A 26,662-nucleotide genomic window follows, 5' to 3' on the forward strand; every position below is an offset into this window, starting at 1 on the left:
TGGGGTTATATCCTCTTGTTGGATTATCCCCTTTATCATTATGTAGTGTAGTACTTTTCTCTAACTATAGCCTTGGTTTAAAGTCTGTTTTGTCATATATAAGTTTTGCTACCCCAGCTTTTTATTCCTTTCTATTTGCATGAAATATCTTTTTCCATCTCTTTACTTTTAGTCTGTGTGTATCTGTTATTCTAGATGTATTTCTTGGAGTCAGTATATATGTGGGTCTTGTTATCTTATCCATTCAACTACCCTATATGTCTATTGATTGGAACATTTAAGCCATTTACATTTAAAATGATTATTGCTAGATACGTATTTATTGCCAGTTTATTTTTAAATTATTTTCCTCTGTGTTTTTCCTTTCTCTTTTTCTTCTTCTTAAAGCAAGCCCTTTAACATTTTTTGCAATACTGGTTTGATCTTAGCAAACTCCTTTGCTTTTAGTCTTGGAAGTTCTTTTTTTCTCCTTCAATTTTTTTAAAGTGCATTTTATTATGTTGTTACAGTAGTCCCAATTTCTTTTCCCCTTTGCTCCCCTCTGCCCAGTAGCCCCCATCCCTCTAGCAGTGCCATTTCCCTTAGTTCATGTCCATGGATTATGCATATAAGTTCTTTGGCTTCACCCTTTCCTATGTTGTTCTTAACTTCCCCCTGTCTATCTTGTACCAATCAATTATGCTTAATCCTTGCTCCATTTCCCCGTTTCTCCCTCTTCCCCCTCCCAGCTGATAACCCTCCAAATGATCCCCATACCTATGATTTTGTTCCTAATCTGGTTTGTTTAGTTGGATTTTGTTTTTATTTTTTAGATTCAGTTTTCGATAGTTGTGAGTTCATTGTCATTTTAATGTTCATAATTTTGATCTTCTTTTTCTTAAGTAAGTAAGTCCCTTTGACATTTCATGTAATAATGGCTTGGTGATGATGAGCTCCTTTAGCTTTACCTTGTCTGGGAAGCACTTTATCTGCTCTTCCATTCTAAATGATAGCTTTGCTGCATAAAATAATCTTGGTTGTAAGTCCTTGCTTTTCATCATCTTTAATACTTCTTGCCAGTCCCTTCTGGCCTGCAAAGTTTCTTTTGAGAAATCAGCTGATAGTCTTATAGGCATCCCTTTGTAGGGAACTCTCTGCTTTTCTCTTGCTGCTTTTAAGGTTCTTTCTTTATCTTTCACCTTTGGCATTTTAATTATGGTGTGTCTTGGTGTGGTCTTTTTTGGGTCTGGATTGTTTGGAACTCTCTGTGCTTCCTGGACTTGTATGTCTATTTCCTTCACCAAATTTGGGGAGTTTTCCTTCATTATTTTCTCATATAAGTTTTCAATTTCTTGCTCTTCCTCTTCTCCTTCCGGCACCCCTGTGGTTCAGATGTTGGCACGTTTAAAGTGTCCCAGGGGTTCCTAAGCCTCTCCTCCTCATTTTTTCAACTCTTGTTTCCTCATTTTGTACTGGTTGACTTTTTTTCTTGTTTATATTCCAAATCATTGATTTGAACCACGGTTTCCTTCCCTTCACCATTGGTTTTGTGTGGATTTTCCTTCATTTCACTTCTTCCCTTATGCATTTGCCATACTTGGCATATCTGTCAAACCTGTGAGCATCTTTATCACCAGTGTTTTGAACTCTGTTAGGTTGGCTATCTCCTTGTCACTTAGTTCTCCCACTGGAACTTTGATTCATTGCGCCTTTTGTGCCATACTTCTCTGTCTCCTCATCTTGACAGGCTCCTGTGTTTGTTTGCCTCTGGGTCTTAGGTAGAGCTGTTGCTCCTGTTATGTTGTAAGGGGCGGAACCTTAGGTATTCATCATAGAGGGTGACCCATTTCACTTCGTTGTGGCGCTGTGTGTGGAGGAGGGGTCCGAGAGGGAACAATGCTGCTTGCTCAGCACTTGCCCCTTTTCCAGGCACTTCTCCCACTTCCGTATGGGACTGGCATCTCTCTAGCTGTTGCCCTGGTCATTATCCCCAGAGTGGGTGGGTCTGCAGATATTCTAGGACCATGGGGACCCTTTTAACAAGTGGACTCGGCTGAGTGACTGGCAGTTTCTTCCTCTGCCCCAACCCCCACTGGTTTGTACAGTCAAAAGCAGTGAGGCTTTATTTTCCCTGATGCTGGGTCCATGAGCTGCGCGGTCTGGTCTGGTCTTGGGAGCGCTCCCCAAGTGTCCCTCCCGACTTCTAAAAATGTGTGAATGCACTTTCTGCCAGACTGCTGCTGCCGCCGCTGCTACCCCCACCACACCACATCCTCCCTGCCCCTGCTCTGCCCCTCCTACCTGTCTGGATGAGTATTTCTTTTTTATATCTGTTTGTTGGACTTCCATGAAGCTCGGTTTTCTGGAACTATTGGTTGTCTCTAGTTTTGAGGTAGTTGTATTTCTTCTTAGTTGTGGAGGGAGATGCAGTATGTCTGTCTAGGCCTCCATCTTGGCTGGAAGTCCTCTCCTTCAATTTTAATGATAGCCTTGATGGGTAAAGTAGGCTTGTTTGTTTTTCATTACCTTGGCTATTTCATCCCAGTCCCTTCTCACCAGAAATGTTTCTGTTGAGAAATCAGATGACAGTCTAATTGGAGATCCTTGTAGATAACTGCTTTTCTCTTACAGCTTTTTAGATTCTGTCCTTGTCTTTAAGCTTTGCCATTTTAATTATGATGTGTCTTGGTGTGGGCTTTTGGATCCATGTTGTTTGTGACTCTCTGTGCTTCCTGGACTTGTGTGTCTTAAGTTTTCAGTCATTATTTCTCAAAATAGGTTTTTGAACCCTTCTTTTCTTCTCCTTCTGGTTTTCCCATTATGCAGATGTTGTTACACTTTGTGTTGTCCCAAAGGTTTCTTAACCCTTTGAGTGCGATGAGTAATTGCTAAAATTTGTGTGGGAAATGCCAGGCTATTTTGCTGAGAAATGCAACGTCTATGAAAAATGTCTATAAAAACATTATTATTCATAATAATTTGCGGAAAATTTCATGACATATAGTAAGTACACTCTTCTTTTGTAAGCAGTGTTCTTTGACTCAATTTAGCAAAAATTGATTGCATTAAAATTATTATAACAATTATTTTAGAAAAAATAAATTATTTCCTCCAATATGTCTTGAAGTATAATATATGGCATAATATAAAACCTATGATTATAATTTGAAAGAAAACATAGCAACTTGGATAACAAGCAAGAAATATGCCAAATATTGCATAAATTTTTGTGAAAAAAAAGAAAACTTTATAACGTACAAAAACAAATGAACACCAACGGCATTCACACTAGAGACATATATCAATAGATATCAACAGTGAAAAACAGTTTATAAACAAAATGCTAATGCTATACATACCGTGAAGCAATGAAAATGTCCATTAGCAAAAGCTTCCTTATCATGCACACTGCATAGAGTTTCTACGATTATTGCAAAGATAAATGAAATGAAAAGGACCATTTAAAATGTAAGTAAAAAGTATAACAATTAATATGTCAGTATTTGAACAAGAGTAAAAATTTGAAATTTGGATCGACACGAGAGAAAGTTTTATCAATATATAACCTGAGGTACAAAAAAAGAGAACAAAACATAAAATATGAATTATTCCATTGTTATTTACATTTATAGCCATCAGAATAAGAGTCACTGGGAGTGACACTGGCACTTTCAGGAAAATTTGTCAGTGTTGCTCACAGCGACGTTGGCACTCAAAGGGTTAAATCTCCTCATTATTTTAAAATTCTTTTTTTCTTTTTGTTACTCTGCTTGGGTGTTCTTTTCTACCTGTCTTCCAGATTACTGATTCAGTCTTCTGATTCATCTAACCTACTCTTTATTCCTTCCAGTGTATTATTTGTTTCAGATATTGTATTCTTTATTTCTGACTGTTCGTTTTTGGGGTGTTTTATGCTGTTGAGTATTCTTATAATTATTTTTAAAAACTCTTTAGCTGATAAAGTGCTTACCTTTATTTCATTTAGATCTTCTGGAGGATTCTTTTGTTCTTTCATTTGGGGCCTGTTTCTTTGTCTTTACATTTTGACCACCACTTTGTGTTTCTTTCTATGTATTAGGTAGATCTGCAAAGATTCCGGTGCACACTTTTTGTCACACTGCCTCTGACAGCTCTGGGTAACCTGTGGAGCTATCAGTGATCCACAGCTTGTGGCTCCATCTGCTGGGCCTGTGTGTGTGTATAAAGAACGAGGCCGCACACCAAAGCTCACTCTTACTAGCACTAGGTCCTGGGGAGGGCCATCTAAAGTCTCAGAGATCTGCTTTGGCCTGTAAGCTTTCTGTTAGGCCTAATCACTTAAATAGCCTCCAGCTGTTCTACTGAGCAGCCACTTAATCTCCACTAGGAGAAGGGAGAGGGAGTCCAGAGGGTGGGGCTATTGCTTTTCTCCAGGCAGAAGCCACTTGGAGGGGAGTGCTCTGCCTGAGAAGATGGCTTCTGCACTATGGGGAATGACTCAGCCCAGGGATCCTGGCCGCAGTTCCTTCAGTTTCTCTCTAGAGCCACCCACCCCAGATCCTCCTCCAGCCTTTCTATTCCACTCTGCCGTCCTTCTGCTGGATCCCAGGGTAAGTGGCTACAAATGAAATTTTGTACGTTGGCCCTTTAAGAGGTTCTCTGAGTCTCTCTGGTGGACAGAAATGCTGTTTTTCACAGCTGGAAGTTACTTGGGTTCCTTTCCTGCTTCTGGTGCTGTAGGCTGGGGAGCCCAGCCTGGGGTTTAGATCCCATGCTTCTCCGGGGGAACCCCCGCTTCTTCTTCTTCTTTTTTTAAATGTTTTATTGATTATGCTGTTACAGTTGTCTCAATTTCTTTTCCCTTTGTTCCCCTCCACCCAGTGACATCCCTCCCTCCAGTTGTCCCCCCTTAGTCCATGCCCATTGGTTGTGCATACAGTTCTTCTCAACCTCTTCCTGTCTACTCCACTTCCTCCTACTATGCTTCTTAATCCCAGACCATCTCCCTCCCTTTCCCCATTCCTCCTCCTTGCTGACCTCCCCCCAATATGTTCCCCATACCTATAATTCTTTTTCCATTCTTGTTCCCTACTTAGTTTGCCTTTGTTTCAATTCCCTAGCTTCTGTTGGTGGTTGTTGTGATACAGTTTTCATTTTAATGTTCATAGTTTTGATCCTCCTTCTCCTAAACAAGTCCCTTTAACATCTCATGACAGTGGTTTAGATCTAATGAACTCCTTCAGTTTTACTTTGTCCTGGAAGCACTTTCTCTGCCCTTCTATTCTGAATGACAGCTTCGCTGGATAGAGTAATCGTGGTTGTAGGTTTTTGCTTTTCGTTACTTTGAATATTTCTTGCCAGTCCCTTCTTCCTGTAGAGTTTCTTTTGAGAAATCAGCTGAGAGTCTTATTGGGACCCCATTGTATGTAAGTCTTTTCTTCTCTTTTACTGCTTTTAAGATTCTCTCTTTATCCTTAATTTTTGACATTTTGATTATAATGTGTCTTGGTGTGGTTCTCCCTTGGTCCAGTTTTTTTGGAACTCTCTGTGTTTCCTGGACCTGTAAGTCTATTTCCTTCCCCAAGTTAGGGAAGTTCTGCTTCATTATTTTTTCACATAATTTTTCAATTTCTAGTTGTTCTTCACTTTCTGGCAACCCTATGATTTAGATGTTGCCCCGCTTATAGCTGTCCCATAAGTTTCTGAGCCTCTTCTCATTTTCCTCACTTTTTAGTTTCCTCTTTCTGCACTGGTTGTTCCTTCCCTATGTTCCGATTTGTTGATTTGATCCCTGGTTTTCCTTCCCTCACCACTTCTTTTGTATATGTTTTCATTCATTTCATCAGGACTAGCCTTCATTCCTTCCCCATCTTGTTTAAGATTCGCTGTTACTTCTGTAAGCTGTCTTATAACTATAGCTCTGAACTGAGCCTCAGAAAGATTATCTATCTGTTGGCCTGATAAATCATGTATTTGCTGTCTGGTCAGCTGCGTGATTGGGATATCTATCATGATCTCTGCCATTCTGACAGTTTTTGTTTACCTTTCCTTCTTGGGTGGGGCTGTCACACCACCTATGCTATAAGGGGTGGAGCCCTGTGCACCCCTCACTACTGGGCGACCCTTCTCACCACACTGTGGCGCTTTGTGTGCAGGTCAGGGTCCAATCTGGATTCCTGCCTTTCACTCTCCACTGAGAGACCAGGAGCCTCATTCTCTGTCCCCATGCCCTCTGGGCCTCACAGTCCAAGGCAATGGGGGTCTGTCTTCCCTGGCATTGGAATCACAAGCTGACGGGTTTAGTCTGCAGCCAGGTTGCCCCCCAGGTGCTTCTCGCCTCCCCTTAAATATGGGTGTCTGTGCTTACTGCAGTCCGGCTGCCTGTCAATGCAGCTGCCACTGCCAGCACAGCTTGACCTCCCTGCCCTGGCTTCGCTCCTCCTACTCTTCCAGACAGGCACCACTTGTTTATAACTTCATACGTTGGGCTTCCATGTAGCTTTATTTTCTGGAACTTCTGGTTATTTCTGGTTTTGCGGTAGTTGTAGTCCTTCTTAGTTTGGAGGAGATGGAGCATGTCAGTCTAGGCCTCCATCTTGGCCGTAAGTCCAGGAACCTCCCCCCTTCTGCTGTAATATCCCTCTGTTGCCCGTGGGAGCCCAGCCAGCCAGCCCTCTTGCGCCTCCTCCACACTCCCTGCCAGTCTTGCGGTGAAGTGGTTTCTTCTCTCTGTCCTTGGTTATAAGGCTTCTCTCCAGCTAGTGTTCAGCTGGTTACTCAGGATGATTTTTCTATAATTCAATTGTAATTTCAGTTTGGTTCTGGGAGATTGTTAGTGCAGCTTCCACCGCCGTCTTGGATGTGATCAGAACAGTCATTTCTTATTCTTCTTCAAATATCCTATAAAGTTTTCAGATTTTTTGTTATCTCATAGAAGCCAGTTTATCAGTTTGCATTAAAAGGCAGGTCAAGTTGGTGTGTCTTTTGAACTTTTTAACCTAGAAATTTCTTTACTCTTTTTTTTCTTTTAATTTACTTGTGGTAACAAGGGGGTCTTTTTTCTATCCCTGTGATATGAATTTTGCTGATTTGTGTCTCCATAATTCTTTTATTTTTTGTATTTCATACAAAGAGGTCATTGATTGGATTCCCATTTTTTTATTTTAAACTTGACCTGTGATGTTATTATTTTTACCATCAGAAGGGTCACCAAATGTCTAGCTATTTCTCTTCTTGACATTTTAGCCCATTTACTTAAATACTTTTTCCAGCAATTCATCAGAGGCTGCAAAATGGTGATATCCTAATTCTGTTGTTTCTTTTTCACTTAGTAGTTGAAATTTCTACTAGTTTTTGTTACTTGGTACTATAATTCATATATGAGAGGCAGAATGATACTTTCTGTTAATTTGCCAATTTTCAGAAAAATGGGTTGATTCATTAGTATCCTCCAGTTGTATCTAGGTAGGGCTTTTTGTCTTACTATGTATTCATCAATTTAAATATATATGGTATGTCTGTTTATTGCAGTTATTATCCTTTGATGATAAGCCTTTTCAGGTTGGCTCCTAAGTCTTTTTGTGAGGCAGCTGCAGTCGTATGATAATTTCCTCAATATTGGATATGCTCATTGTTTTTAAGCTCATCTTGTACATTACCTGCCCCAGAACTGTCATCAGCTACTTTACTAGGAAGTCCTGGTGGGTTTTTTTTTTTTTTTTGTGGAAAAATGTATTTTGTTATATTATAGGTTTTAGGTATGCTCATTGTCAGTCCCTATGCAATATATAGTTTCTCAAATTTAAATTCGTTACCCTTGTTGAATGTTGGTATTCCTCAAACTGAATTGAATTCTTACTACTAACATATAATCATGGTAGTCTTTTTATTTCCAGTTTGTGGATAAACCATTCTTAGAATATTTTCCAGTTAGAAATTTTTCTACCATGTAATTTTTAAATAACAGCTTTTTGAGATACAATTCACGTTACAAAATTTACCATTAACCTATAAAACTCAGTGGTTTTAGTATGTATGTAGTGTCACAAACATCACCACTATCCAATTTTAGGACACTTTTATAACCCTCAAAAGAAACTTCGTAGCTACTAGCAGTTGCTCTCATAGCAACCACTAATATTTCTGTCTCCATGGATTTGTCTGTCTATTATGGACATTTCAAATAAATGCTGTCTTAATACATGTGGTATTTTGTGAGTGGCGTCTTTTACTTAGCATAATGTTTTTAAGATTCATTCATGTCAGAGCATGTGACAGTATCTTATTCTTGCAATATATTTTTTTTGTTGTAATTGTGGAGTGAAGAAATGATCATTCTCTCTTCAACAAATTATTAGCCTTCAAAGTTTTTTAAAGTGTCATGTTTTTATGATTCAAGAGTTAAGATGAACTAGAAGTAGCCATTTATTAGCGATTTGAAATCTGAAGTCAGTAGCTAATTTCCAAGTTTATGCATGTTTCATTCAAAGAATATTGTTCATTTTAGGTCTTTATACTGTCAAAACCAGAAACATGTGAATTAAAATTTCAGTTTTCTGTGTTTAAATTCTTACTGAACATTTTAATGTAGTTTTTCACTCTCCTTTATTTTACTTCTCTAATGTAGGCATAAAATGACTTGAAAATATAAAGAAATAAAAAGGGGTGCTTAGACACATATGATAAATGGTGAAAACTGTTTATCCTGATAAACTGAGGGTTAAATTGACCACCAAAGGGAGTATCCTTGGTACAGTTTTTATTGGAACAGAATATGTCTAAGCCCACATTAGAGCAACATTAATATTTTTATGATTTTGAAATAAGGCGACACATATCTTGTTACTGAAATCTAAACTCTGCTAATAAGAAAGGAACATTTTTTTGAATTGGCAGTAACATCCCTTTAAAAACAATTTAACCTTTATTATATATTTTTTTCTATTACCATTTAGTCCCCTTTTACCCCACTTCCCCAGCAATCACACACTGTTGTCCATGTCCATGAGTCCTTTTTCTTTTTTGCTTAATCCCTGCACCCCCTAACGGCCCCCCACAACTATCTGTCATCCTGCTTTCCATCTCTTGAGTCTGTCCCCATTTTCCTTATTAGTTCAGTTTGTTCATTATATTCCACATCTGAGTAAAATCATATGGTATTGAAGAAGATCATTTTGGAAAAACTTGTATTTGCCCCTAATTTCAAGTAGTAGACTATATTCACAATCTCCTATTACTCTCTTTTTCTTGCCCATATAGCTGTGTAGGACAGTGACTTCAGTTTCACTCTCTGCTTTGTCTTTCTGTTTGATTTGTGCTCCAGGAAAATGTTTACCTCAATTTTGAGCCTAACTTATCTTACGGGTTTTCTCACTTAGTACTTTGTCGTGTGTTTGAACTGAAAGGGTGTGATTGAGCATGAGTTCTGGAGCCGTCTTGGCTACAACATATTAATAGTGAGAACAAAAAAACTAAAGAATATCCTTGGGACAACTGTAATAGAACAACAATAAAAAAATGAAAAAAAAAGTATATCTTTATTTGATTAAATAAACAAGCTAAGATACACACGAAATATAAGCAGTATTTATTATATAGAGATATTGATTATAGATTTTCATATCACTTCTATATAAAAAATGTAAGAAAATAGTCTCAGTTGATGTTAAGAGCCTTGTAAAGAGGAGAAAGGGAGAAAATGTTTGATTTGATGCTGCTGTCTATGGTATGTCTTGGTACAGAACTAGAAAAAAATTGTGAAAATGTTACATATTATTAAAGGTAATTTATAGCCAGTGATAGAATTTTTATCTAGGATAACCTAGCACATACTTTTGTTAAATTTTTTTTTTCATTTAATTATACAGAGTGAGTTAGGGCATTGTTTGGAAGCCAGTTTGTCACCACAGTGGAAGAATCCTTAAATAAGCATTTAAATCCTCACACTCTGTTCTTTAAATAGGCTAAACTATCACATATCAGGGAGCTAATCAATACAACCACTAACTGTAGTTCAAGGGAGTAATCAATCAATAGCTGCTGGATTTAGTCCTTATAGAGTCTGAAGTTTGACTTTGTCCTTTTTCTCAGTAAAACCAATGTTACAAAATGTCACTCTAGGTGGCACTTGAAATTGCTGTTAGGGTGTCCTGGTTTCAAGATGTCCTACTTTTTAAAGAGAAGATTAAGGGAGTTTTTAAAACTTTTGTAATTAATATAATGTGAACATATATTTACCTAAAAGTAACATTTCTAACTTCATAGAAATTTTATTTTAGAAGTTAAATTAGTCCTTTTCATTTCTTAACCTTTTTATTGAATTATAACATATAGATCTTGAGTTTATATCTCAATAAATTTTTACAAATTTATACACTTGTGTAATCAAAGCACAGATCACCATGTAGAACATTGCTAGCACTTCTCACTCCCTTGGTCTTACTGTTCAGTGCTCTCCGGGAGTTAATCACCATTCAGATATCTGTCAATGCAGATACATTTTATCTGCATTTAATTTTATGTAAATCATACAGCACCTACTATTTCTGAGTCTGGTTTCTTTCGCTAATCATTGTGTCTATGATTTCATCCATGTTTTGGGGTGTTCTTTTCTTATTGTTAAGAATGACAGTGTTGTTTACATGTGCCATTCTTAATTTTTCCATTCTACTTACGGTTGACACACGTAGTTTTTGGTTTAGGACTTGGATGAATAAAGCTGCTATGAACATTGTTGTACATGTCTTTTAATAAACATATACACATAGGTTATTGAGTATATACCTAAAAGTACTAATGCTCTGTCATGGGGAATATATATGTCCAGTTTTAGTTTTCTGCCAGGGTTTTTCAAAGTGATTTACCAATTTATATTTTCATCAGTATGATAGTTACAGTTGCTTTGCCTTTTCACAAAAACTTGGTATTGTCATTAAAAGAAGAATCTGGTAGGTATAGAAACTAATATTTTTATTAGTTGGTGCTACTTAAATATATAGAATATCCTGGCAAGCCTTAGCCAGTGTGGCTCAGTTGGTTGGAGTGTTTTCCTGTGCACTTAAGGGTGGTGGGTTCGATTCCCAGTCAGGGTACGTACCTCTACATGTTGAAGGTTTGGTCCCAGTTGGGACGCATGTAGGAGGTAACCAGTCAGTGTTTCTCTCTGACATTGATTTGCCTGCTTCTGTCTTTCTCTCCCTTTCTCTCTCCCTTTCTATCTCCCTTTCTCTCTCCCTTTCTACTTCACTCTCTCCCTCCTTTGCTCTCTCTCTCTCTCTCTCTCCCTGTCTTTAGAATAAATGAATGTATCCTTGGGCAAGTATTAGAAAAAAAAGGAATATCTTGGTAATTGAGGGTTTATCTTTAAATGAGTAAATAATTTAAATAGCTTGAAATAATTGTGACTACGTACTACATAAAAGTTCTTTTAGCCAAGATGGTTTGTTTTCATCTGTTTTACCTAGTTTAAAAGAGAAAGACTTGAGTAGCTAAAATAAGAATTATTGTCGTAAAGAAGACAACAAGATGATAGTAACTTTACTTTGCTAGTTAAGTAACTATATTGAAGTGCCCTCAACCCTAAGAGGAAAAGGAACCACCCGAAGTTGTAACAGCTTTTTAATACTTGTCCCATTATTAAAGTAACTGTAGTGATAAGAAGTGTATAAGTTGTGGCAGAAAACTATATTTCAGGTTCTATTATAGGCTTGTAGTTAAATTGCAACTTTTTTTTCCCTTCAGAGAATTTCTAAATGTTTTTGCAGTCATTTAAAGCTTTATTGCAAGTGAGGCAATAAAAAGGGGAGAAATCCAATTATTTTATGTGCAAAGCTTTCATTTCTGTTTAATGAAAGAAAGGAAAACTTTTGTTCACTAAGCATGCAAGCTTTTACAGTTCCTTACAGTGGGCTGGATATTTCCTTCAATAGAAAATAAGAAAAATATTTCCTCAATAAATGCTGTGATGAAAGGTAGTTTTACTAAGTTAAAGCCTGTGCTTAAGAATGTTGCAGTCAAGGTGAAAGGGTCAACAATTAGATTTGATGGGTCACTGAAGGTAATAAAAATAGTGTTTACATGATGCTTAACTTATGCCAGGCATTGTTCTTAACTTTTTATATGTATTACTTCATAGTCCTCACAACAACTCCATAAGGTTGATGCTGCCATCCTCATTTACTGATAAGAACCTGAGAGACCCAGGTTTGGTAATTTATTCATGGTCACACATCACGATAAGTGAGGGAATACTGTACTGCTGGTTTATTTGTGATCATTTGTGATCATTTGTTCGTTTGTTTGTTTTTTGTCTTTTTATCCCCTCTCCACCTCCTGCCCATTTCCCTCAAATACCGTGGAAGAATATGAGTGCCTAGAACAGTGCTGAGCATGTAGAGGATTAACTGCTGAATAAAAGACTGTCAATGGAGTAAGCAGTCCTGTGTAAAATGATTTTTGGCAGAAATGATCCTCTTTATGATTGTGCTGTTGGGAAAGTTGAACATCAAGACTTACAACATTTAGGGGACTGAAGGGTGTTTGCCACTTAAGACCAAGAGAATGGTTCAGTTCTTGGCTGTTTGCTTATAATGCAGACAGTTCTCTATCAATTCACTTTATAGAGTGAGTCTTGGATGAACCGAGGGCAGAGGTGTTGAATAATCTTTAGGAGGTTTAAAACAAGTAGCACAACCACTGAGCCTGCAATGGAACCTATAGCTTAGTGTTCAAGATATTTTTTTCCCTCCAGCTGATACTTTTAATAACCTATCTTAGGAATTTTTTTTTTTAAATAAGGAAAAGAGATAAAACAACCTTTCTAATACTGGGGATTATTTAGCCACAATACAGAAGATATTTTTTTAAAGTAATATCTGTTGATATTATAGCAAAAAAGTCCTGGTGGATGAATTATTAATAAATTTTTGCAGTTCTAAGAGGATTAGTTAATATAGTACTGATAGTGAAAGTAATTTATGTCCTTTGATGATATATCTTAAAATGCCTACAGGCTTTGCCATTTAGAAAGGTATTTTCTTACACTAAAGATCCTGGTGCACTAACTGATAGACTGTATGGAAATGTATACACTAACCGTAGATGGGGCCCAACAGTACCTGTACCCACACGGGCGTTTTTATAGAGGGGAGATATTTAGGGCCCACATTAAGACTTTATTTGCATTCTCGTAATGTTTTAGAGCTGGTAAGGATGTAAGCAATGTAGTCCAACCTCCTTATTCTTCAGAGGAAGGAATGGGAACTGAGGTGATCATACAGTCTGTAAGTGATGCCAGGACTCCAGTCCCCACAGCTCCTGACCTGAATTGTCTGCCAGTGATAACTTGGTTTTAGTAGTTGTGTTCAGTCGTAACACTGCACCTAGAACAGGCAGGGCGTGTGCACATCTGATGATGGATGCAGTCTTATTTATCAGAGGGCTTTTTGTGATTACCCAAACCCTGCAGGGAATGCTTTGCAATTTTCAGTTTTTTTGTCTCTGACTTTGGAACTTGAACAGTAATTTTTCATGCACAGGAATCTGTTTATTGGTGGTTGGTAAAATATCTGATAACATACAAATGTGTTTAGTTTTCCTGAAAGTTTTTCCTCATGCTTCTCCCTACCTAGCATTCCTAAGCTGAGGGCCCCATATTTCTCTGGCAGAACTAGGATATATGAGCTTAAATTTATTTATCTTTCCCTAGTTTAAAAAGAAGACATAAAGCTGGAAGTAAAGTGTTGAAAATAGCACAGTATTACTCTGAAGTAGCCACAACTATGTGCCAAAGAGATATTTTCATTCTTCAGGAGAAAAGAGACTAGACTGGGTTGGAAGCTAATGGCCCAGGCAGAGAGGTTAATATAATAGTAGTAGTGTTTATAGTAGGGGCCGCAGTGGTAGTAGTTAGTTAACTGTGGTAATGATACAGAACTTTATCTCAAAGAGCATAGTCTCCAAATCCTTATATACCGATGTCAGTCTTAGAATATCATTAAATAATGAAAGTAAAAAAATAAAAACATGGTTTAATGCATGTAAACTTTATAAATGGAAGTTGTTATGGCTATTTTGGTTGTGGTAACTTTAAATTATATCTTTGGATGAATTCATTACCACAGTGTTAGAATACTTATGAATTTAGATATACTATCAAATGTTATCTCACTGATAACTATGTAAAATAACATCTGAAATAAAGTAGCTATAAAGTATTAGTTCTGTTCTTTACTAACAATGATGTTATTTCATTATTAGATATTTTACTTTATTAAAACCAAGAACCATAGAGAAAGCATCCTGTGTGTTTGAGAAGTGAGTGGTTTCTGACACTGAACTTCTGTTTCCATTATAGACTTACTGCATCATCTTAAAGCAAAGAGTGAAAGGATGAAATTCTCTACTAGGTTTTTTGTGATCTAGTTGTTAATGATTTCTATAGAGTTCCTAACCTGGCTATAAAAGAAATCTTGAGAAAATATAAGTATCTGATAAAACATGCTGACATTATATAGTACTACATAAATACGTTTGGTAATGCTGTGTTTTGATCATAGTACCTGATGATAGTACCATCAGCTTCTGAGCATAGTAGAGAAAAAGAGAAGAAAGCTAAATTATAATTAGTAATATTAAAATCTCAGATGTTTATAGTTTTCTGTTTTTACACTTCCTTTCTTTAGTTCTCAGTTTCTGACCTGTATCATTTTCCTTCACTCTGAAGAACTTCTTTTAACATTTCTTGCAAGGCAGTTCTACTAATAACTGATTCCCTTAAATTTTTGTTTGCCTGAGTAAGTCTTTATTTCTCCTTCACTTTGAAAGATAATTTCACATAATACGAAATTCTGTGTTTTGTGGGTTTTTTCTTTCAGTGCTTTAAGTATTTGACATGCTTGTGTGGATCCTGCTCAGGAGTTTTTGAAGTTTGTGTGCTTATGTCCACTTCATCCTCAGATTCTTTTCCAGATTTGAGTGTTTATGGTAGTAACATAGGTAGTCCAGTTTTTTAAAAGGGGTCGGGCAGAAAGGTCTAGTAATTTTTATATCCATTCAAAAAGAATTACTTTTTTACTATAAACTGTGCTTTCTTTAAAATTATTTAGCTGAGCAAGGTAAATCTTATCTATACTGGAGGTTGAAAAGTAAATGAATGTGAAATTATTATAGTTACAGGCTGATAATTTTATATTCAGAAGATTATTAAAGAATCGATATCTGTAATGATAGGTTAATTGGTTAAAAAATAATTCTGAGGGAGACAGTGATTAAAAACAAGTGTTGATATATTTTCTTAGAAATTATATATCTGTATAGCTTAAAAAATTAACTTATGAATTCTTTAAGTAGTTATAAAATAAGTGATCTCTAAGAATGACCTGAGAAAGGAATGAGTGAATGAATATTTTATTTTCTGGTAAGCTTTTGAGTTGAAAAGCCTGTAGATTTGGACTTTTTTTTTTTTTTAACATTTTAAAATTTATTTTTATTTTTAGGGAGAGGGGAGGGGAGGGAAAAAGGAAGGGAGAGAAACGTCAACGCGAGAGAGAAATACTTATTGGGCTGCCGCCTCTCACATGTGCCCCAACTAGGGACTGAACCTGCAACCTAGGCATATGCCTTGACTGGAAGCGAACCAGTGACCTTTTGCCCAATGGGGGATGACGTCCAACCAACTGACACATGTTGGTCTGGGCAGATGTGGTGGTGGTGGTTGTTGCTTTAAATCCTTTTTTAATACAGCATTTTTTGTCTGAATGAGAAAGAAAAAGATGGTTTGGAATGTGTAACTGTGACTTGGGCTCCTGAAAACTAGAAGAATACTATATTTAAAATGTAACTGATTGTGTAGACTTGGGGAAAACATTATCAACTAACATTTCATTAGGTTTTTCTTGGTGCAGTTTTGTTTTACGTGTCAGCAATGTGGGTGCGGGGAATAAACTGTGCTTGTAAAAACTTCAAGGCCTGCCTGACCTCTGTTAACAGGCTCACAATAACAGTAGCTAACAAATAAATTAAATATAGTTCTTAACAGTGTAATTTCATATAAATGAATTAAATGGTTAAGAACAATTGCATTAAGATTAAATTTACATATTCACTATATTGAGGTCCTAATATGTAAGATCTGTCATTGTGAACTCAGTAATCATGTTTACTTGTTTTTTATACAATAATAAATGTTTTAGGCTTCATTACACTAACTCGATCAAAATTATGTGTAATTAGGGCTTTAAAGGCTTGATTAGTTTAAGAAAAATTAATAAATCTGATTATTACTTTAAAGCTGCAGAAGAAAGAAGATCAGCAATTAGAGCCTAAAAAAGCCACCAGCCCTAAAAAAGCTGCAGAGCCCACTGTTGATCTTTTAGGACTTGGTAAGTAATAAAAAGCTTAAGTCACCATTAGAGTTATAAAACAATTGAAACCTTTACTTCAAATAAATATAATGGCTTTATTGGCAGTATGCTGAAAGATACCTGCTAAATGAATTTGAAAATGGTATGATTACTTTGCTGAGTTCCTACAAAAAAGGAAGTCTTTAATAAGGGAGCTAGTCTCTGTCAGCACTGTCTTCACTGAAATCCAAGTACTGTAATGAGTTCCTTGGGGAAAGAAAATATATCAAAGTAATCTTCAAAGGCTTGGTAGACTGTGACATTTCAACATTTAAAGAGTAGATTCATTCTCTTTCTGACTCTGTGTGTCTGTCTAATTTTGTCTGTGTGTGTGTAGGGGTTGGGGTGGGGGTATCCCTTGGCAAAATATTTCTGGGGTAGCCTTATTGTAAAATATGCTGGTTTACAGTGACCAGAGGGGAGGATAGAGGGGGAGGAGGGAGGAAAGAAGGGGAAGGGTCTAGTCAAGGAACTAATGTAAATGACCCATGGACATGGACAACTGGGTGGGGATTGACTGTGGGGGAGCAGGGGAGAGCAATGGGGGAAAGATGGAACAACTGTAATAGAACAACAATAAAAAAAAGAAAGAAATAATAAAATGAGTGCTGACGTGGCAGATGTCACAATGCAATCTAAAAAAACTATGCTGGTTTAAAGAAAATTTAATTTTGGTTAACTGAAGCAACATGCTGTATTCTTATATCTTTTAGGTAGGTTCATTTTATATACAGTAGTCCCTCCCTATATCGCAGTTCACTTATTGCGGCCTCACTGTATCACGGGATTTTAAAAAATATATTTAATTATTTATCGCGGATTTTTTGCTATATTGCGGGATTTTGCAGTACTGTATATGTATGTTGTTAAAGTTACACAGATGTAAGAGTGTAGAATAAATGTAAGGTTCCTACTTTGCGGGGGGCTCTAGAACATAATACCCATAATAAGTGAGGGAATACTGTACCTGATGATAATAACACTCATTTTAATTTAATGTCATATTATTTTCATGGCTGATAGGTATGTGTTGTCTCCTTGGTAAGTAAACAGGCTTTCATTTAAGAATTGCTCGTACTGTGCTTATCTACCAATATTGTCAGCTCGTTTTACATTTTCTTTCTTCTAGAACAGCTTGATAAATGGTTATTTTTAGTAATATCTGAACCTTTGAGCAATAATTAATAAAATTTTTTTTTTAGTTGGAGAAAGATTAACAATTAAAGGAAAAGAATGAAAGATAGCTAAAGGGGAGAGTTGAACTTTATATACTTCTTTTCTTGATCTTAGTTCTTACCGAGTAAATTGTTTTCTATTTGAAGAATTACAGTTGAATGTTTTATTCATTTCTTAGGAAGCTGGTATAACATGTAAATATACACCCTGGGGTTAAAAATCTTCTCTGGCAGCAAACTAAGTAGTGAACTAGAAATATTTAAAAACTGTAATTTTGAAAATAGAGCTTCAATCCAGGGCTCTAAATATGTTGAATTCTAGTCCTCATAATTTCTGTATTTTATTTCCTTTGCTATAAATGAGAGAAAAGAAAAAAGCCTTAATACAAAATTAAGAAAAAAAATCTTACTGAAACTACTGCATCTTTGTTTTTATTGCAGCATTTTCTTTCCAATTGAGTGCTTGGTTTATTAGTTTATAACTTAGAAATGTAAGATATAAACCAGACCTGACTTTTCCTACACACCAGTTCACTGAATCAGCAAATATTTGTCCAGTGTCTTTTATGTGTACAGGAACCATTGTAGGAATGAGGGAGATAGCTATGAAAGAAAACAGATAAAAATCTGAGCTTTCGGAGTTTTCATTCTATTTGAAGAGACAGTGAATAAACAGTTAAGTAAATTATGTCATAGGTCATATATATTAAGTCTATAGATAGAAGAAAACAAAAATGAGTGGTTTTAATTTTAAATAGGATTAAGGATGGGGTGTTCATTGAGATATCATTGGAGCAGAGACCTGGAGAAGCTGTGGATATCTGGATATGTGGTGTAAGAACATTCTCAGTAGAAAGAACAGCAAATGGAAAGGCTCTGCAGTAGCAGCTTACTTGATGTGTGCAAGGACCAGCAGTGGGTGACAATGTGGCTAGAGGGGAGTACTCTGGGGAAGGGGAGTGACAGTGGAGAGAAGTAAGGGGTGAGGAGAGAGGCAGATAGATTGTTGTGACTTTGGCTTTAACTCTGAGTGTCTTGGCAGTATATAGGAGGGGTCTGAGCGAAGAAGTGCATGATATGACTTCAGTTTTTGAAGTATTGTAGCTACCATGTTAGGATTAGAATGTAGCAGGGCAAGTTTGGAATCAGGGAGACCAATAAGGAAACTATTACAAGAGTAGAAGTGAGAGATGAGGATGGCTTAGAGTAGGCACTGGCTTTGGGCATTATAAGGAGTAATCAAGTTCTGGATCTATTTTATTTATTTGTTTATTTTATTTTTAGAGAGAGGGGAAAGGAGAAAGAGAGGGAGAGAAACATCACTGTGTGGTTGCCTCTCACTCAGGCCCCCAACTGGGGACCTGACATGCAACCTAGACATGTGTCCTGACTGAGAATCGAACCAGTGACATTTGGCTCGCAGGCAGACGCTCAGTCCACTGAGCCACAGCAACCAGGGCTTTGGATCTATTTTAAAGATAGTGCCAATAGGATTTGCTGACCACTTGACATTATAGGATATTTATCTTTGTGAATAAATCTGTAGAACAGGCAAATCTGATGATTTTGAACAAGAAAAATTGCTATAGCAGTGTCTTGAATGGCAAAGAGGTGGGGGGGGATGGGATCCAGTGGAAAATGGATTGTGACTGGCCTTAGATATTCAGCTGTTTCTGGAATAAGTTGTGTAGCAAAGAACCCCCTAGAGCTCATATTCTGTCAATAAACATTATCTTACTCTCAAGTCTTGGGGAGGTCAACTAAGGTATCTCTGCTAGAACTTCATTTGATATGTTTCCTGCCTTATAGAAATAAATGTTTCCTTGCCTCCTTAATCTCGAAGTCGGTACCACTTCAGGGTTTGGTGATGGCAGCTCGCTCACCCTCCTCTTCTGGTATCAGTTTCTGTGATAATCAGCTATTGCTGCCCATGCTGCATAGCAGACAACTCCAAAATCTCAGTGGCTTGCATCAGTTAGCATTTCTTTCTTTCACTCAGGGTCTGTGTGTCTCCTGAGACAGCTCTCTCTTAGATAATGGGAGAACTAAAGGAAACATTGTCTTCAGGGGAGAATGTATATGTTCATTTAGGATATGAAGGTGAAGGGAATGTTTGAAGAAGGGGTTAAGGATAGATGAGGATTTTCCTGGTGACTGGCAGCTCTAGATTATACACTGGAAGAGTTCCAAGGGTTGGAAGGGTAGGAGGTGGGGTCAGAAAGAGGGATATCTTGCTGATGGAGTTGTAGCCATAGGAAACTGGGAGTGTTTTACCCAGAGCACATACAGCTCCTCACTCATGCAGTTTATCAATAGCCTAAATTATTTTTAAAAATATTTTCAGACATTTTTAAAAGTGCTGTTAAACATGAGATTTGATAAGTTCATGAGCGCCTAGGAGACCACAGAGAATCGAAGGACCCTTTCAGCTCAAAACACAGTGGTTCTGCCTTGGGCAGCAGACTGTTTTTTTAGTCTTAAGCATGCCCCCTTCCTCTAATGGGACTCCTGTTTCCCCCTGTAAATGGAAACATGGTGAGGAGTAAGGAGCAGTATGATTTATGCTCATGCAAAAATGACAGCATGTCCCCATATGAATGAGACCAGAACAGGCATTAAATTAAAACATTTTCAGAAAATGCAGAGAAAACCCCTACATAGTTAAGTTTAATTCACTTTGAATAGTCTCATAATAAGGTAATAGTTAAGATCATTTTTTAGTATAGTCGTGTACCGCATGACTTTTTGGTTGACGACAGACCACATGTACAACAGGGTTCCATAGGATTATAATGGAGCTGAAAAATTCCTATTGTCTAGTGACAGCATAGCCTTGATAATGTCTTAACACAATGCATTGCTCACGTGTTTGTGGTATAAACGAACCTACTGCATTGCCAGTTATAAAAGTCTAGCACATGCAATTATAGTAGTATGCTATACCACCTAGGTTTACATAAATCCACTCTGTGATGTTTGCACAATAATGAAATCACCTAACAACACATTTTCCTTTGTTAAGAGGCACATAACTGTAATTCAATCTTCCCTTTAAATGAGACTTTGGTGAGACCAAGGTCTTTTCTCCAACCTGGTGACTCAAGCTAAACCTACTTTCTTCATCCCAAGGATAAAGATAAATGTCCTCTGTATCTTTTTTTTAGCAAGGATCAGCATTGTTTTTCTGAAAAGGGCCAGATATTTTGGTTTTGTAGACCATATGGTCTCTGTTGTAATTATTCAATTCTCCCATTGTATGCAAGTAGACATAATAAACAAATACATAAATAAATGATTATGGATTAGACATAAATAAATACATACACAAATGATTATGGCTGTGTTCCAATAAACTTTATGGGCTGTAGTTTGCTGACCTCTGCTTTATGTTCCTGATTATTCCTTCAAGAACTACTTCATATTTAGGTATTAATTTCTGTTTAAAGCTCGTAGAAAGACTACTGATGCAGTGCTTTACTCTAATACTAGAAGTGGGGTCAGACACTTTATTATTACCTACCCTCTAGCCTTGGATATAACCTAAGATCTCAGGGCCCCTCTTGACTAAGGGCAAACTGAACAATCGCTGAATGCTCTAGACTCAAATCAAACTCCAGACACAGACACAGACACATCTTGACTTGAATATGTACCTCCTAAGTTAGAAGGGAATTGAAAGCTTTGAGGGCCTCCACTGACCTCTTAAGTGTTCAAGCAAAAGGGCGGTGCTTTCCATGTCTTCTACCTGTATAGTTATTCTAGGGGTGGAAATTATTCTGTTAGGCTAGTATTCATTCTTTGTTGGTTATTACTTAGTCTTTACATGCTTAAAAACTGGCAGGCTGCTTAGCAATTGGTTAGGACTATCCCCCAGACTAATGATACTTTCATTCAGCAGTATTTTTTTTTTTTTTTTGATAGAAGATCCTGTCTGAGAATAAAATCTTAAAGGATGAGTGTATGCTCTAAATGTAAGTCTTGAAAAAAATTATAAATTGCTGGTGTGAAACGTGACATTACAGGTTTCAGTTCAATCTTTCACTAAAGGTGGAAAGCCGTCCTATGGGGTTTCTGTCTTGCTGCCAGCGTGCACTGCAAGTGTACTGCAAAGCAGCCTGGCCACATCAGGAGGCCTTGACCAGTGGTTCTTTCTGTCAGGCACAGAGGGGAACGTGTGCCTGGGTGGACCAAGGAAGCTATCAGAGAGGATCACATCCTTTCAGTGCTCCGAAGGCACCTCACAAAGAACCAACTATAATCTTGGTAATGAAAAGCTAGCTCAGAGTATAGTCATTGCATAAGTACAGTTGTCTGTTCTTATGCTTACTTCAATCTAGGGAAATTTCTGCCTGAACATATCTGAATACATTGTGTATTATTTTAAATACTGAACTATGTACAGGTATTCCTCCTTTTATTGTGCTTCTCAGATATTGGTGGGTTGTTTTGTTTTTTGGGGGTTTTTTTTTGCTTTTTTTTTTTTTTTTTTTTTTTTTTACCGGTCGAAGATTTGTGGCAACCTTGCACCGATCAAGTCTATTGATACCATTTTTATAACAGCATTTGTAATGGTGATCAGTGATCAGTGATGTTATTGTAATTATTTTGGGCCTCTACAAACCATGCCCATATAAGATGGTGAACTTAATCCATAAATGTTGTGTGTTTTGACTACTCCACCAACAGGCCATCCCCCATCTCTTTCTCTTTTCCAGGGCCTTCCTATTCCCTGAGACACAACAATATTCAAATTAGGCCAATTAATAACCCTACATTGGCCTCTTAAGTGTTGAAGCAAAAGGAAGAGGCATGCATCTCTCACTTTAAATCAAAAGCTAGAAGTGATTAAGCTTAGTGAGGAAGGCATGTCAAAAGCCAAGACATGCCAAAAGCTAGGCCTCTTGGACCAGTTAGCCTAGTTGTGAATGCAAAGGAAAGGTTCTTGAAGGGAATTATGGTGCTGCTTCAAGGAACACATGAATGATAGGAAAGCAAAACATCCTTATTGCTGATAAGGAAAAAGTTTTAGTGGTCTGGATAGGAGATCAAAGCAGCCACAACATTCCCTTAAGCCAGAGCCTAATCTAGAACAAGGTCTTAATTCTCTTAACCCTTTTGAGTGCCAACATCACTGTGAGCGAGGCTGACAAATTTTCCCAAAAGTGCCAGCATCGCTCCCAGCAACACTTTCTTTGATGCCTATAGTTGTAAATAACAATGGAATAATCAGTATTTTATGTTTTGTTCTCTTTTTTTGTACGTCAGTTTATATATTGATATAATTTTTTCTCATGATCCAAATTTCAAATTATGCATGGCACTCAAAGGGTTAATTCTGTGACGGCTATGTGAGGTGAGAACACTGCAGAGAAGTCTGAAGCTAGGAGAGGATTCATGAAGTTTAAGAAAAATGTCATCTCCATAAGTGCAAGGTAAAGCAGCAGTGCTGATGTAGAAGCTGCAGCAAGTCATCCAGAAGATCAAGCTAAGATGTAATGAATGAGGATGGCCACACTAAACAACATGTTTTCACTGTAGACGAAACAGCCTTTTATACTGAAAGAAGATGCCATCTAAGACGTTCATAGCTAGAGAGAAGTCAGTGAGTGCTTGGCTTCAAAGCTTCAAAGGATAGGCTGACTGTCTTGGTATGGGCTAATGAATCTGGTGACTTTAATTTGAAGCCAGTGCTCATTTGCCAGTCTGAAAATTCTAGTGCCATTAAGAATGATGCGAACGCTACTCTGCCTGTGCCCTATAGATGGAACAGCGAAGCCTGGATGACAGCACACCCGTTTACAACATGGTTGGCTGAATATTTTAAGCCCACTGTTGAGACCTACTGCTCAGAAAAAAAGATTCCTTTCAAAATATTACTACTTATTGGCAGTGCCCCTGGTCATACAAGAGCTCCAATGGAAATGCACAGTGAGATTAATGTTTTCATGCCTGCTAAAACAACACCCATCTGCAGTACATGGAGCAAGCAGTAATTTTAACATTCAAGTCTTAGTATTTAAGAAATATTTTATAAGGTTTACAGCCACCATAGATAGCGATTCCTCTGATAGATCTGGGCACAGTAAATTGAAAACCTTCTGGAAAGGATTCATTTTCATGGGAAGGGGTTTAAATATCAGTATGAACAGGAGTGTGGAAGAAGTTGATTCTAGCCCTTATGGATGACTTGGAGGGGTTCAAGTACTCAGTAGAGGAAATACTGCAGATATGGTGCAAATAGCAAGAGAACTAGAATTAGTGGAGCCAGGCTGACTGAAAGGCTGCAATCTGATGATAACACTTGAATGGATGAAGAGTTGCTCCTATGGATGAATACAGGAAGTGGTTTCTTGAGATGGAATCTATTCCTGGTGAACATGCTATAAACTTAGTTGATATAGTAGTGATAGGGTTTGAAAGGGTTGACCCAAAATATTTTTTCATGTCTGATTTTTACTGTGGAATGTTAAGCTCTTTTGAATTAAATTACAGTTGACATACAATATTATATTAATTTCATGTGTATAATAATAGTAAGATTTCACATTTATATACCTTACAAAGTGATCACCACAAAAATGTCCACAATCCATCTGTCACTCTACAGTTATTGTATTATTATTGGTATTTCCTATGCTTTACATCCCATGACTTATTTTATAACTGTTAAGTTTGTAACTCTTAATACCCTTAACCTTTTTGCTCATACCCACATGGCCCAACCCTCTGGCAATTATCAGTTTTTTTGTATCTGTTAGTCTGTTTGCTTTGTTTGTTTTTTTAGTTTTTAGATCCCATACATAAGTAAAATAATGCAATATTTGTCTTTCTCTGACTTATTACACTTAGCATAATACCCTCTACGTCTCTCCATGTTGTCACAAGTGGCAAGATTTCATTCTTTTTCATGGCTGAGTAATATTCTAGTCTGTGTGTATTTGTGTATGTGTGTACATATACATATATACCCACTTCTTTATCCATTCATCTATTAATGAACATCAGGTTGCCTCAGTAACTTGGCTATTGTAAAAAAATGCTTCAGTGAACATGGAGGTGCATGTATCTTTTTAAATTAATGTTTCATTTTCTTCACATAAACCCACAGAAGTGGAATTGTTGGGTCCTTCTTTGTCTCTTGTTATATAGCCTTTGTTCTAAAGTTTATTTTGTCTGATATAAGTATTGTTATTCTGGTTTCTTTTTTATTTCTGTTTTCATGAAATATATCCCTTTACTTTCAGTCTCCGTGTGTCTTTCAACTTGGAGTCTCCTGTAGGCAGTATATGTAGGGGTCTTGTTTTTTTATCCTATCTTTTTTCAATGGAGGACTCAGTCAATTTCCATTTAATTATTGATAGGTATGTACTTATTGACATTTTAATTGTTTTCATACCTGATTTATAAGTGGTTGGTCTACTCTCTATACTTATATATTTTTGCCTTTAGCAGTGAAATTTTTTTCATATTATTTTCTTATTTCTAGTTTTGGCCTTTTCTTTTTCACTTAAATAATTCCCTTTAACATTTCTTGTAATGACAGTTTAGTGGTGATGAACTCCTTTAGCTTTTGCTTGTCTGAGAAAAATCTAGATCTCTCCTTCAATTCTGAATTATAACCTTGCTGGGTAGAGTATTTTTGTTTATAGGTTTTTCCCTTTCATCATGTTGATTATATCATGCCACTCCCTTCTGGCCTGCAAAGTTTGTGTAGAGAAGTCACCTGATGTCTCATGGGCATATCCTTTAAGTAACTAGTTGTTTTTCTCCTGCTGCTTTTAAGATTCTTCTTTTATCTTTAACTTCTAGCAACTTAATTATAATGTCTTAATGTGAATCTCTTTGGGTCCATCTTGTTTGGGACTCTGTGCTTCCTGGACTTGGGTGTCTGTTTCCTTCTCCAGGTTTGGGGAGTATTCAGCCATTGTTTTTTCAAATAGGTTTTCTGTCCCATTCTCTCTCTCTTCTCCCTCTCGGACCCCTTTGATTTGAATGTTAGTACACTTGATGTTGTCCCAAAGGTCACTTACGCTACCCTCATTCTTTTTATTTATTTATTTCTTTTTGATCTTCTATTTGGGTGATTTCCACTATCCTGTCTTCCTGATTACTGATCCATTCTTCTGTGTCATATGATCTGCTGTTGATTCCCTCCAGTGTAATTTTTTTTTCATTTCAGTCGTTATATTCTTCAGTTTTGATAAGTCCTTTTTTATAATTTTTAACTCTTGAAGTTCTCACTGAGTTTACCCATTTGTCTGGAGAGTTGGATGAGCATTGTTATGACTATTACTTTGAACTCTTCATCTAGTAGACAGCTTACCTCAGTTTCATTTAGTTCTTTTTCTGGGGTATTGTCTTTTTTTAACACATTCTTTTCTGTTCTCATTTTGCCTGTTTGTTTCTATGTGTTAGGTTAGCTAAATCTCCTTGTCTTGAAAAAGTGGCCTTATTTAGAAGGTGTCCTGTGGGGCCCTTATTTAAAAGGTGTCCTCCTTATCACCAGAGCCAAGTGCTCCAGAGGGTGGACTAGTGTGGCCTCCTGTTGTGGCTGGGCCACAACTTATATGGATACTCTGGCTGTGAGGCCTGTCCACAACTACTGCAGACTCATTGCTCTGCAGGGCAAGCCTTCAATGTGGCTGGCTGCAGGGCCCAGCTACACTATTGCAGACACACTGCTGTGCACTAGTGCCAAATGAGGCTGGTCTCGAGAGGACGTGAGCTCAGGATCTTCCTACTTCACCATCTTGAACTTGAAGCCAGGAGCCTTGCCCTTGAACGTCAATTTAGCTTGTCCTGAAAAGTTGTTCCTTATGGTTGGTGCTCTGCCCCAACCCTGAGCCCAATTTTGAAAGAAGTTCTGTGGGTAAAATGCTTTCAAGCAGCATCACATGCTACAGAGAAATAATTTTTGAAAAGAAGAGTTAATTGATGTGAAAACTTCATTGTTGTCTTATTATAAGAAATTGCTGCAAACACCACTCTGATCAGTCAGCAGCCATCAACATTGAGGCAAGACCCTCTACCAGCAAAAAGGTGGACTTGATGAAAGCTCAGATGATGGTTAGCAATTTTTAGCAATAAAATATTTTTAAATTAAGATATATAAATTGTTTTTTAGACACA

The 26,662-nt window shown here is 37.1% G+C and overlaps 1 protein-coding gene across 2 annotated transcripts in view; it reads left to right on the forward strand.

Annotated features, from left to right (window-relative positions):
- SMAP1 (small ArfGAP 1) overlaps positions 1 to 26,662 on the forward strand; it is a 150,990-nt gene that overhangs the window by 100,381 nt on the left and 23,947 nt on the right. For both annotated transcript variants that reach the window (XM_090282648.1, XM_090282649.1), the window contains one exon: positions 16,247 to 16,337. In XM_090282648.1, the coding sequence (XP_090138774.1) occupies positions 16,247 to 16,337 (91 nt within the window). The remainder of the gene's footprint in view (positions 1 to 16,246; positions 16,338 to 26,662) is intronic.

This window comes from Furipterus horrens, unplaced genomic scaffold, assembly GCF_987537825.1.
Source record: "Furipterus horrens unplaced genomic scaffold, mFurHor1.1.pri manual_scaffold_6, whole genome shotgun sequence".
NCBI lineage: Eukaryota > Metazoa > Chordata > Mammalia > Chiroptera > Furipteridae > Furipterus > Furipterus horrens.